At 46.6% G+C, this 14,158-nt stretch overlaps 1 protein-coding gene across 3 annotated transcripts in view; it reads right to left on the bottom strand.

Moving 5' to 3' along the window:
* LOC144110716 (deubiquitinating protein VCPIP1-like) overlaps positions 1-14,158 on the bottom strand; it is a 95,220-nt gene that overhangs the window by 34,767 nt on the left and 46,295 nt on the right. For all 3 annotated transcript variants that reach the window (XM_077643784.1, XM_077643785.1, XM_077643786.1), the window contains exons 8-11: positions 12,737-12,880; positions 7,362-7,495; positions 5,778-5,983; positions 1,313-1,567 (exon numbers count right to left, since the gene is read on the bottom strand). In XM_077643784.1, coding sequence (XP_077499910.1) covers positions 1,313-1,567; positions 5,778-5,983; positions 7,362-7,495; positions 12,737-12,880 — 739 coding nt within the window. The remainder of the gene's footprint in view (positions 1-1,312; positions 1,568-5,777; positions 5,984-7,361; positions 7,496-12,736; positions 12,881-14,158) is intronic.

Below are 14,158 nucleotides of genomic sequence, written 5' to 3'. Positions count from 1 at the left end.
TCTCTATTGATGAAAGCCGCCGTGCTGGCTACGGCGCGTGCACAGTGCGGGTAGCACAGCTGCAAGCTCCTGGTAGGTACACATCTGGGCACCTTGCCATTCCGCCTGCTCGCATCTGTTGCTGCAAGCATGCGTTGTCCGCCTCTGGCGTACACACAGGAGCGCAGGCACATGGCATGGAGTTGGGGCTTTGGTTGTGCGCGTGCAACAACCCATCCCGGAGGAGGTGCACTGAACCGAGCCCACCCAAAGCAAGCCAGAAACATTCATAATATTAAAGCAGCGCTAAGCAACAAGGACGAAGAAAGAAAGGAACACACACACAGCGCTGCTTTAATATTATGGAGCATTTCCAACTCGCCCAATCTGCCGTTCTTCTCCAGAAACATTATTCGCTCAAGACGAATGCTTCAAGATTTCGAATACCAAACATTCAGACCGAATCGAGTACTTTAGTATTTGAACGAATATTTAAAATTATCGAACATTTGCAGAGGCCTAGTTACAATGAATCATGCAACAGGCAAGACGTTTACAAGATCACTTGCCCTGCTGTGACAGCTCGACTCGTCTCTTTGGAAGGCTCATACTAAGTTCCAGAAGTGCATATCATAGTTTATCAAAATGAGATGACAGAGTTCATGCTAGGAGAGTTATGAAGGCGACAGGACGAATGCCATGGGTGTGGGCTTAAGTATGTATCACATTATGGAAGGATCAAAGAAAAAATAGCGCGCTTTCACGTTGTGATTGCTCAAAGTGGGTGGTTGGCAATCTCGTTCACATTAAGTGAGATATGTGGGAAAGCCCACTTGCGGAATTTCGCATGAGGTCAAACCTAGCAGCATATGAATGACACCAATACAAGCGACAAATTCCAGAGAAGAAAGCGAAGCGTAGATGACGCATTTGTATTGTTTTCCTGGCACTTTAAACTCAGTTGACGGATAATTTTCTCAGATATTATGGTTTTGCCAAGGTCAAATTTATGAAAATCGACGTGGTATACGAACGGTGGCAAATTTTGAAAATTTTCAAGCATCAATTTCTCAAATACGAATATGAACCGAACACCAAACATATTCAATTCGTATTCAAAATTTCGAATATTCGCACACCCCTAGTTATTTCAAATACACCATATTTTGAGATCAAGCAAACGCTTTGTCACTTTAGAACATCGATGTGCCCATTGTGGCTAATTCCTCACTGGAGTCATGTTTAGCCGATTTTGAGTAGCTTCACGGAGACAGCACCCCATTCTGAGCAGCAGAGTATAGTTTCAAGTCAAACTAACGCACAAGTGACTCACCTGACGGCCATCAGAGGTGACTACCCGCACAAAGTTTGGCCGCTCAGCGAACGAAGGTTGGGGAGCCAGACCGGAAGGGGAGTTGGGGACCACAGAGATGGGCGACGCGGCCGACGCACCGGACAATGCAGAGTGGCGGTCCCGGTCCGGCGAGCCGCTGGGGTGCTTCCGCCTCTGCATGGCGCCATGTGCCTGTATGCGCTCGAGGAGCCGACGCTCAGTCTCACTGACGCCCAACTCTTCCTTGTGGAGGGTCTTGGAGAAAGATTCACAAAGAAAAAAACAGCACAGCTAAGACTGAAATAAGGTTTTCAAACAAAGGTCATTCAGTCATCCACTCTTAACCTTTGGAGCATCCATCAGAGTACCATCAGAGTTATTCTACATGAACTGCAAAGACTGTCGTACCATATTTACTCGATTCAAACACGCACCTTTTTTCCAGAAAAACTCACCTAAAAATAAATTGTGCATTAGAACAGAGTATGAAAATGAAAATTTGGTTCTTCTTCCGATGGATGGCTGACATGTTTTAAAGAGAGCCATGACCTGGCTTTCAAGAGTGTGTGGAGAAAAAGCATCGGTAAACCAGCAAAACCATGCATAACGTGGAAGAAGAAAAGCTGCACGAACACTTAAATGGATACAAACCGGAAGACAACTTTAACGCGGATATGACTGCACTTTTCTATGTATTGGCTGCTACCAGAGAAGCCCCCGATTTACAAGGACGATGACTGTGCTGAAGGCAGAGGATGTCGGTGCTGAATGCAGCAAACATTTTCTTGCGCTCACATTCTTGGCGTAAGGGTGGCCTCCCTCGCTCTACGCCACTTCCTTTTCACATATTAACCTTTAACCACCAAAACAATTACTGAAAAACATTAAAAGAAAACATCTTTTCGCGATTTTTGATGACAGCAACTTATGAAGCTTAGAACGCGTTAAAGGAACAAAACACTTTTCATGGGCAACTACTGCCCTCTAGTGTTGAAAACTGCAACCAACACAATTGCTGACTGTAACTTGCCTTTGGTGAAGGCATCAGAGCAACATCAGGCCAGACGAGTGTGACTAGTCATTGGCAATTTTAGTACAAGCTCCCATGACGAGTAAAGCTCGGGTTTGGCTGTTAAAGGGTTAAGATGAAAGCACTTGCCTCATATGAATACCTTAAGTGGGGATGAGGGTTTTGAAAACTTTTTTATTTATTAACATATCTTCCTGAAAATTGATACATCCTTGAATGCTGATCCCAAATATATACTCAGATTTTAAATATCTCATCTAAAAATAAAGATACGGTGAAATAATTTATCCCACATAGGTCTTTTCTTACGGGCCTTTATGGTAACTTCTTAATTTAAAAAACTAGTTTTAAAGAAATGCCGTCATTTCCAAGGGCCTATTGTACATCCTAAAGCTAAAGAAATTTATAAAAAGTCATCCATCATATAGGTCATGAATGAATAACAAAGAAAAAAAAACAATGTGGGAGTTTCAGCCTACATCTGACCTAATTGCTAGTCTATAGGGTTTAATGAAAAATGGAAAGCTTTAGGACGTAGCTGAGGTTTTACTGAAAAAAAAAATGATGCCAAGTTCAATAAAATCAGTCCATGCAAACATTCTGGAAAGTTCCGTCAGGCAAATGCATTTGATCGAAAAAACAAAGCTGGAAAATTGCATTCAAAGTTTTGCTTACTCTGCCACTTTTGTTTACTGATCATACGGAAAAATTTAATGCTTTAGCATGCAGCCCAGTTATTGCTGAACACAACACCAAACTTACAGAAATCTCTTCATGTAAATATTGCGAAAACCTCTGTAATGGCATTGGCACTTGACAAAAAAAAAAAAAAAAATCTCAGAAAGTCACTTGCTATTTTCTTTGAATTTGCCATACATTCACAAAAGTCCTGAGCAGTAGCCCTGGGTTCTGTCAGGCTTGCGCTTCATGGCCATCCTCTTCACCTTTTCAGCATTGGTGTGACCTTATCAAACCTGCACAGCCTGTTTATCTTTTGCAAGGCTCCTCCCAGGACTGTAACCAAGCTCTGCTGGTTGCTGCCATCCCTCGGTTGAAGCGAGAAACTGCTACTGCAACAGCTCTTCCAACAGCCAGCAAAGAGTCATGCGTGTTCTTGAAGCTCTGGCTCCTAATGACAGAGTGTAGGCACTCGATGGCGTTCTGTGTCATGCCATCTTTTCAGCGCTCCAAGAGGGCCTCGTCGCCCAGCCTTGCAAAGATTACCTCAAGAGCAGTGCGAACGTGGGCTGGCAGAGGACTTTTGTGTGGTGGTGGCTCCACTTGGTTCGCCAAAGCACGATTGAAGGCACACCACGAATCAACCCCTTGAGGACTGCCACTGTGGTCTGGGGCATCATCTGTCGAGGTCATGTGCAACAGCGCGGCATGCACTGCCTTTTTTCATGCCTGCAACGTCATGGCTGTCTTGGGTGAGGTTGCCCTCTCCGCAAAGAGATTCTCCTTGTGTCTTCTTCTTCTCAACCAAGTTGCGAAGAGCCGTCCCCATCCGCTTGTGAACATGGTTCAGGCAGTCCTTCATTTCAATGGATATATATCCACATGCGCCTTCCGAGGTCAATACATGAAAGGTGCGGCTATCACCGTCAGAAACTATAGTTGTGTACCGCATACCGCAACCCATTTTTTTTTCAGAGACCTGTTGAACAAAATGATAGCTGTTTCAGTCTCCATCCGGCCGGCATTGCAGTCAAAGTTTCTCATACACTTGTGGTTCACAGCCCAGTCACCGTACCCATCATCACTGGGATCAGGTGCCCCCTGGCACCCACGACAGTACCTCGAGAGCACAACGTAGTCCAGTACTAGGCCAGTGTACAGCTCTATGATGCAGCCAACTGCAATACTTGAATTGTGACCAGTGTTTTCCATGTGCTATCAAATATAACACCTACATTTCCTGGTGGATTCGGGAAGTTCTTGTACATGTCCTTCCCCACTTTGACACTTGCTGCTTGTGTAGCAGTAGCTACTGCATGGCAAGATTTTACCATGGTCTCCATGTACCCCCTGAAAGTCTTGTGGTGAAGTCCTCGGTGAGAGAGGCTCATTGCGGCACAAAAATCCGCTAGGGCAGTCGCTCCCTTCCCTATACTTTGTACTTCATTGCCTGCAAATTGACCTCAAAGGGCGTGATGTTGGAATTCCCGGACACTCGTGGCACTCTGCCTCCGTGAAAAACAGTATCCAAGCATTGAGCACGCGAGCTCGGTTCAGCCACATCCGTCGGCACCAAAGCGACGTGCAGAAACGCCGAAGTCGACGTTAGGCTTAGGTCAGCTGGCTCGGCCTCTTTCGACAACACGGTATTCGAAGCGAATTGCAGCATATCAAAAGTTGACGTTTTCGACGGGCTTAGTCCAGGTGCATCCACCGGCGAAGCTGGCATCGACGGGCTTTGTCCAGCCGCATCCACCGGCGAAGCTGTTGTTGGCGAGCTCAGTACGGCTGCATCCACCAATGGCACAGCAGCCTGCGGCAACACCGAAGCTGTAGTTCTCGACGATGTAGCGCTCTTCTTGTTCCATGCGCATCTCTTTTTGCTGACGGCTTTTCGCGTGCTTGCTTTCGCGCAACACAAGTGATGGAAGAACGGAACAACGGTTAGGTTACGCATTGACAGCGGACATGCTGCACGACTTCTTGTGGCATGAGCATGTACCAGGGAACAGCACCAGCTCGGAGTCGGAATACTCTGCGAATGACGACTGAACGCAGAATAAATGCCGCTCATTCCCTGATTGGTGTGTTTTTACTTTAAAAAATAATTTTTTTCGCACGTCCCGTGTATGGGCCACATCTCGAAAATTTGTCCTCAAAGCAGGAAAAAAAAGTGCGGCCCTTACACGCGTTTATACGGTATTACAAAATTGCTGGATCGCGCCACGATACCGCAAATAGCTTTTCAAGCAAATGATGCTAAACACCGGCCGAACATGAAAGCGAATGACATGGGGGTGCAACTTGTTGACGTACGCTTTTTCTGATGATGGATGGATGGATAAGCGGACAAATGAGCAAGCAGGCTGGTGGGTGGATAATGGATGAATGGATGCATGATACCAAATTTTGACTCTCGCAAAAAAAATCCGTCCAAACTTTTTCCGCATGTAATAAACCCTCCCCTAAACATTTCTGAAAAAAAAAAATCAAATTCATTATGAGATTAAATACAGTAGACTAATGTGTGCCGTATAACCCAAAGTAGACATGTGCAAAGTACTTCTCATGTAGCAATCAAAACAAAAGATAATGCAAAACAAAGGGATGGTTCTTTTCTTGTGCATTCCCTTGTAACACCTCGTCATTACCAATTATTTGCAAGAACAATCCAGCACACTGCTGCAGCTTGTTCGACTGCAATGAAAGCCCTAATAGTAGCTACACAAGCTGCCTCTATCCAGCACTGCCACCCACCTTGTAGCCTTTGATGATGAACTTGGAAGCCGCGGTGTCTGATGGAGCACGTGGTCCAGGCTGCCGGCACCGCTGCTGCTTGCCCACCTCTCCATCGCTGCCATCTGCCTCTGATCGGTCTTCTTCCATGGAATCCTCGGGCAACCGAGTCTGCTCCAAGATCTGGTCCACAACCTGCTGCAGCAGGCGCTCCGAGCCAAACACGCCTGCAGTTCGTGCGTGTCACAGTTGAGTGGAGAACAACTGCCTTCGTATCTACCGCAATGCACAGGTCACTCCGATTTCCCCTTATGCTGGGCTGAGTTATGGCTCCGCGTTGGCAAACAGATAAGACAACGTTGAAGCAAACAGGATAGGAACCGAATGACTCATTTTGTGATCTGGATTAGTAAGTAATTTCTGAATAAAACAGACAAAAAATTTAATGACGGACCCGGATAAAAAAGCACAAAGTGGCTAAGGTGGTGCCTGGGAGGGGGCTAGTTGATATGGCAATGTGACGAGGTACAGCGTGGGAGAGACCACGTCGTCTCTCCTACACTGTACCTCACCGCTAAGGGAGAAAGGCAGAAAAATCTATTAACACGAGCGCTTTTTTTTTTGCCACAAAGGAAGGCTACCTTCTGCTGTGCATGGTAATTGAGCAAACACATAAATGAACAACATGCAATGCTTCCAATCAACAGATAAATAATCTGTCATGAATTTGTACTTTAATAGCTTTCCCTATGGAGGAAGGAAAGCTCAGGAGAGGCCCTCGCTATCCGAGTTGCACGTCAGAAAGTGTGCCGGAAGTCACGTGCTTTCGCAAGTACTACTGGGAGTCTCTGGCTGACGGCGCAGCCGATAGTAACGCTGGGCCTGGGTGGGATTCATGACTATGCTTAGAACATAACTCCAATTTAAGTGCGTAAATATATACTCACGAGTTTTTAGTACACACCTGTTGAAAGAACTAAAGCCTCAATTTCCTTACTGCACCAGCTGGATGGGTGAACTCACTTTTCACAGACAGATAAAACATCCACAGCCAGCATATTATAAACATTCAATTTGGAATTCTGCTCTTTTTCTCCACTCATCCCTGAATGAGGCGAAACCGCACCTCCATTTCACCAAGGTCAGCCAGCTGGCAAGGCAGATGATAGCAATGAAATAGGAACTAATGAGAAAAATTACAATACTATATTGACTCATAAATTTGTCATAGTGTCATCTTTTATCGTAGTAAAGAATATCAATGTTTGTTTTACGACTGTCTCACTGCTCATCATGTCTGAGTGCCCATGTGCCAGCAGTTCATCAGTAATCTCATGCTGATGTCATGTGCATGGTTGGCATGTTTGAGACTGCCAGTGCAAACCTCGGAAACAAAGTCTTGCTGTTCCCTGGCCCGGCTTCTGGATGCGACAAGTAACAAGGAGGATGTAACGTGCGCCAAGCTGCTAAGACGACCACAACTGTCTGGAAGCTATCGAAGTTCCAGCCGGACAACGGCAACTTCCACGGTGTTCATGGAACAGTTCGAATCATTTGACTTCTACAATAAAAAAAGAAAGCAAGTGGCAGTCTGGCAGCACGCACCGGGGAAGTGCTTGTTGACGACCTCGGAGGCAACAGTGTACACGTTGCTGTTGAGTGAGGTGTCACTCTCGTGCTGGAACCAAAACACCGTGTCCTTGACCACCTTGGAGTTCCATTCTAGGGACACTGTGATCCTAGGGAGGGAGCGCAAGAAAAAGAAATGTGGCTTCAGCTGCAACATTACATGCAAATGTAAGCAAGAGATTAAAAAAGGCACAGAAATACGCAATATCGGTGGCAACGGAGGGGAAACAGTCAAAAGCAATTACAGCCTATCCCAGCCACACTGAACAGGGAGAGAGTGAATTCAGAAACAAAAAAGAAACAATGCAACTGAGAACTGACTAGATCTACTGGAAGATTTCCTCAACAAGAAAGCCTGCATCAGACAACAAAACAAACACAAGTTTTTAGGAAGAACCATGAACCATAACCTGCCATTAGCACCTACAGTAATCCCTCATTATATAACGAAATCGCTCTACTCGAAAGATCGCTTTATTCGAAATTTCTTCCGGTCCCGACCCAAACGCATGCATTTTAAGCCGCATTACTCGAAGCGCACGAAGAGCTTGACCCACTTAGAGCGAAGTGGCGAGCGGAGGCATCGCCACTGCGGTGGCGGCCCTTTTACACATGCAGCGACAAACTAATACCGCCAACGAATTAGTCTCGGGCAGGAGAAGAACAGGCCACAAAAGTACCAAACCTACGACCGATGACCTGCCTAATAACGGGTACCAAGCGAGTGCTGAGTGCCCCAGCTGTTTACAGCTGATGCGAACGGAAGCGCACGCGAATCGGTCGCAGCCTCATCACTGGTGTCCCCAGTGATAGAATCCAAACGAAAATAAAATTTTCGAGACACTTTGCGATGCCAGAAAACTGTGGTCTCGTGGATGCCGAAAAGTGGCCAAAAGAGCGCGGGCAGACTTGCGCCGCAGCGTTCCCAGGGGTGCGCTCGGTGAGCAAAATTTTACCACTCTAAAGAACATTTCTGGTGCTAAAACATGCCAAAAAGCACAAAAGAAGTGTCCCTCCGATTATGAGCCCATTCACACTTGCGAGTCGCGAGCTAGGTGAGCTTTCGGCAGCGAACTGAGCTGCTCCTTGCCTGCCATAGTCGTCGCTAAGCCTAACCATTTCACATCGGCCAAAGCAGACGAAACTCTCGAAAGTGCGTGAACAAAGTCATTTCCGAGATTTTTCGCTTCAAACAAGGTGACCCGCAGGTTGCGCTTCCAAGCGTGAACAACAGTGTTGTCGAGCTGCTGCCTGGTCGCAAGCGACTGCTGGTCGCACGCCCTTTGCAGTGTTCGACGCGAGGAGCTACGTTAACAAATCGGGAAGACGATTTTGGGGAAGCCGGTCTAGAAATTTGCTTGCCGCTCGTCATAATCGGCCTGCATCGCAATAAAACACATCCCCTAGCTTCGTTGCACTTTTGACGGTGCAAATCAACCGATAACTTGCCGAAAACACGAAAAATCTGAGCGTCGCCAGCAGTGAGTCGGGCTGTCAACATGGCGGGTCAACGCAACCACGGTTCTTCCCCAGCGTTTTTCTCGAGCCGGTCATGCTTGATTCGCGGCATCCGATTAGACAAACGGTCTAAATGCATGGTAGGGTCATTGAATTTTGTTCTTAGACATCTGTCAATGGCGTGGACGCGACACTGCGCGAACACTGACACTCGAACCGTAGAATTAGCGCAGTGTCGTCCACAACGGTGCGCCGAAAAACTGTAGCCGAAAAACTCAATTGCAAATTTCACAGCTGTACACCTTGGGAAAAAAAAACTGCCTGTAATCATGCAAAGCCCCTACTGCAAAACCATTCAGTTTTCACGATCACGCTGCGTACCTACAATGAGCGGCACTAATCGTTTTTTGAGCACAACAAACACAACCTCAGACTCGAGCCACGGCATTTCCGTGACCCCCCCCCCCTTTGCATGAAAGCGGCCACTGCCTTCGCGATTCAATATACCCCGAAGGTTGAATGCATGGGCGGCGACCGCGGCCTCGTGCAATGCTTGGTCAGATTAGAGCAGGGGTTGCACGCGCCCGGTAAGAACTTAAAACAGCCAAAGCTCACTGCCTTTTCTGCACATGAATAAAGTTTCGCTTCACTGAATACATTGTATTTTGACTTCCTCACCGTTGCGGCGCAATTAAAGCTTGGCTGCTTTAGATTTTCTCAGGTGGTCGCTTATATCGAATTACCGCTTATAACGAATTTTTTCGCCGTCCCGCTGACTTCGTTATAACGAGGGATTACTGTACTTTAAAGCCACCTAAACTAAACAACCCTAGGAAGAAACAACCCTATTCTTATTTACTTCCCCAAGGGTGGGGGCTCAACTGTTTTAGAAAGCCCACAAAGTGGTAAATGACAATTAACACACAAGACATTACAATAAAAGCTCATTAATTCGAAATCAAAGGGGACCGGAGATTGTTCGAATTAAGTGGAGTTCAAATTATTGAGAGGTAGCGCACAAGAGACTGGCACACAGAGAAGAACACAAAGACAAGGGCTGGCTTTCAATTGAAGCTTTATTGATTGGCCCGTGAAAATATATGTACAACAGGCACAACCAACAAAAGAAAATATATTACGGCAGTCGCATGAACGGATAGATGCTAACAACTGTTGAAGGTGACAACAGTGGCATCATTATCTTGCACCCAAAAACCTTATTTCCCTCGCTGTTAATGTTAACGAAGCACTACCGACGCACATGGGTCCTCAATCCTCGAGACTTCTGCGGCGTCTAGAATTTCACGGCTAAGCCGATTGTTATGTCTACTTATCACTCATTTGTGCGAAGTGCGGTGTGAAATCTTTACAGTCCCTGCAGTGAATGCGCAGGTGCCCTTTCACCATTTCTTATACACTGTTCTGATGCTCCCTGAGGCGCTCATTGAGGCATCGTCCCATTTGCCTACCACTGTTTACAGCACAAGCGCGATTGAATAGACGCCTTCATGACAAGGTACAAATTAATTTTGGTGTCTTATGGAGCATCGCTGTGCAACGAACAGAGCATTATTGACCTTCTTGCGAATCTTCCCCAGCTTGTCAGGGGCCAAAAAGACAACTTTAACATTCCATATCTTTTTTAATTTGTGCGAGAGGCCATTAATGTATGTAACCACTGTTCCTTTTCTGAATGGTTGCGGATAGTGCCTCATTCTTGTTCGCTTTGTGTGACTTTAAACCTGAAAGAAGAGATTCTGCTACTTCAGTGAGCAGCTGCTTGGGGTAACCAGCCCTCACTATGCGATGGGTCTAATAACTGAAACTACTTTTCATGGAATGGAAGCATGATTTTTTAAGTGCATTAATATAACAGGACTTGGCTACAGCTCGTTTTACTAGATTAGAATGTGATGATACAAACGGAAGCAATGGTTTACTGTCACGTGGTTGACATGTCCAGCATGCAAGACTGGGTAATAAAGTCAGCTTAAGGTCCAGGAACCTGATCGCGTTTTCTGCATCAAATTTACAGGTTACCTACCGTATTTACATGATTGGAAGTCGACCTTCCAAATCACATTTCCGAAAAATAAAAAGAAACTTCCGAGGTTGTTTAAGCTTGGCTTTGAATAGTTGAACGCGATAGCATTATCCAGCAGCGGATTATTTATCGCCAGCCGCTATCGGCTGCTGCGCGCGGGCGTGCCCATGGGCACATTCCAAAACGAAAATGTCCCATATTTACTCGAATGTAACGCGACTACGAATGTAACGCGAGCCTTAAGAACGCAAAACAAACTACCTTTAATAGAAATCATGGCCAACATGTTTATTCATCTTCCCCCGCTTACGGAGTCCTCCTTTTCGCTATCGAAGTCTCCCAGTAACTTCTGCCATATAGATGTTGTTCGCCGCAGAGAAAATCCATTCCTCTTCAGGAACGTTTGGGCCCACTCATGAGATGCTCTGAAGTTCCCATCTCCCGAGCAACGTCTCTAACTTTCCAAAGCATCAGCTTGACGCTGACCCCCATGAGAGGGTTGCGCTGCTCGATAATAAAGTCCGCCACATTTTATCTCCAGCTCGACGTGATGGCTGTGGCAAGGCCCACGAAATCCTTTGTGGTCGGGCTCACATTTAAAATGCCCCTCCCGCTCCAGCTGCCATCCGCGGATCGTTGACTCGTTGAGGTCAAGCCTTCGAGCTGCAGCAGAATTCGCGACCTCTTCAGCTAACAGGATCGCTTTTCTCTTAAAATGAGCGACAAGGCATTCAGGGCGAGACCGCAACGAACACAGAAAAATCACAGAGAACAACGCTTTGACTTTAGATGGATGAGGATTTGGCTTCCATGGTACCCATGTTGCCAGCGTAAGATCACAAAACTGCAGAACCCAAAACCAAGCTGATTGCTTTGAAATGGCTACACCGCGGCACTGCTTTAGGCCAACTGAAGTGTGGTATTTGATTGTAACGCGAGAGTGGACTTTAAGGGGAAAAAAAATCCGGGAAAGAACTCGTGCCACACTCGAGTAATACGGTATTAGTCACTGGACTACTCGTCCACACTAGCGCTGCCGTCATGATCGCTGCTGCGGTCCCACAGCTCATCGTTCTAACATCGTCGTGCAGCAAAATCCTGCATCCCGCAAGCAGCCACATCACAACATTGCGTGGAACAGCTGAAAATTTTCCTCGCTGCAGCTGGTATCACCCGTTGCAAACGTCGAACTTGCGGCCCGGCGCGCGGCTGTTCGTTTCTTTGGCGTAAAAAATGGCAGCAATCTTGAATGTAGCCATGAAGGAGCGCCGGTCGCTCGCCGGTCCTGGAGCACAAATGAAGACTGACGAAGCACTACTTTAAAAACTTGTGAAATGTGGCCGGAAGTAGTCAAATGCGTCAGAGCCAAAAAGAAACTACTCGTGAATGGCGTCAGCTCTTCTGTCAGGTACCGACACCCCCTGGCACAGCTGCTGTTCCGAGTGGGGGCTGCCTTGATTGGAACAGCGGCCCTTTAATCAACTATCAACGCTCCCTTGAACACTGAGTGCACATCTGAAAGTAAAAAAGAAAACTTGTTGCACGCTTGAGCTTCCCTTAGAACGCGATTGTGGAATCGGGTCACCGCCACTTATCAGCCACTTAACACAGTTAGCAGCCACGTGTGGGGTGCCAGTTTGCTGCTTATCAATAGCCGCCCTCGGCCTCCGCCCGGACGCGTGGTGAGGGGATGCCAGTTCTGCGCGTTGACATAGCAGCTGCTCAAGGCCAGCACCAAGAATGATGCCACAGGGTGGCAGCGCCACCCCGCTGAAGGCTCGAAATGCTACCGTAATGTAGCTATCGCTACAAAACAACTGCAGGTAGATAGTTGCCCTGGAATACTCACTGCTGGGGCATGGTGTCATACTCCTTGCCATCCCAGTAGTGCTTGAAACCGCAGCTGCAGTACTTGGAATTGGACGGCGTGCGCGTGCGGTCTCCATTGCGCAGTTCCAGGGTACCGTCGCCCCGGAGGTGCCGGACCTGGGTGCTGTGGTGCCAAGCAGAGCAACAAAACACACATTAATATAACACAAATTAATAGGCAGAAACAGGTCCTCTCTCATTCAGCATGTCAAGTTATTCGCTGAGGATGGTTAAATGCAATGGTTGGCAAGAAAATGTGCTAGGACAAAATTATAACACAAAAGATGAGGTGAGGCACAAAGCCTGTGCTCACACTGTTATCTACATGACGACTAATAAAACACACTTCAAAATGGTGAGCCCCCAACAAAAGCAAAAAAATGCTCTGCGAATAAACAGAACATGCAATAATCTGTGTTTGGGAAGCAGGATACCCTATTTTATTGTTCTAAAGTATTCCGGCATCACCTTCTTTCCCGGAAGGCAACGGCCAACACCTTCTTTTCTAAAGCCCGAACTTATCATAAGGCCTCTTCGTCCTCAGAACTGCAGAGGCAAGCAGCGTTTAGCACGTCCAACTTGTGCAGCGGAGGACTGCACCGGAGTCACGAAGGCAGCATGCTACAATTCCTTGACTGCCGCTTTTTGGCTAAAACGACACGCACCCTCCAAGACTCGCAAATTCACACCTGTGAGTCACAAGAGCTGCATTCGATTCAGCTCTGGTTCACTGCACCGCCTGCACCAGTTCATGGTGTGCTGCACCAAAGCCCTCGATTCCCAGTGGCCTCTGCACCGCCGTCCGTAATTGATTTGGGTGAAGCCGTGGTGCCACTTTGGAGCAAAGAACATGCTCGTAAGTTTTGAAGGTGAATTGAGGTAGGCCTTCGCTGTCGTCAACGGGTCCTATGTCATTTTGGAAGAAAATGGCACTGAAATACGAGTACACGCGACAGCTGGTAACACTCTGTGTTTTTTGTTGTACCTGCTACAGTCGCCGACCGATTTTTCGGACTCGAAGGGACCCGATAAATGGTTCGAATAATCGAACTGTCTGAAAAATCCGTGAAGTACGAAAAATCACTTTATTGAGATGACATCGGCTTAAAAATGTCACTGATTTTTAGGGGTGTGCAAATATTAAAATTTTCTAATACGAATTGAATACGAATGTGAAGAAAAAATGGCTTCGAATATCGAATATCTGTTCAGTACAAAAAAAATTTCTGAAAATGGTAAACAAGCAACTGTTTTGCCCTTATTTTTTTCAAAGCAGCGTATGGTCTATGCAACTAAAATAAACAAAACTAGACTGCCTCAGTACTGTATAAAAAAACATGATGTGCACAGAAATATATACTACAGTAAACCCCGCTGTTACGTTCCTCACTGCTGCGTTTTC

Source organism: Amblyomma americanum, chromosome 11 (genome assembly GCF_052857255.1).
Source record: "Amblyomma americanum isolate KBUSLIRL-KWMA chromosome 11, ASM5285725v1, whole genome shotgun sequence".
Classification (NCBI taxonomy): Eukaryota; Metazoa; Arthropoda; class Arachnida; order Ixodida; family Ixodidae; genus Amblyomma; species Amblyomma americanum.
This window is presented reverse-complemented; position numbering and strand designations above follow the sequence as displayed.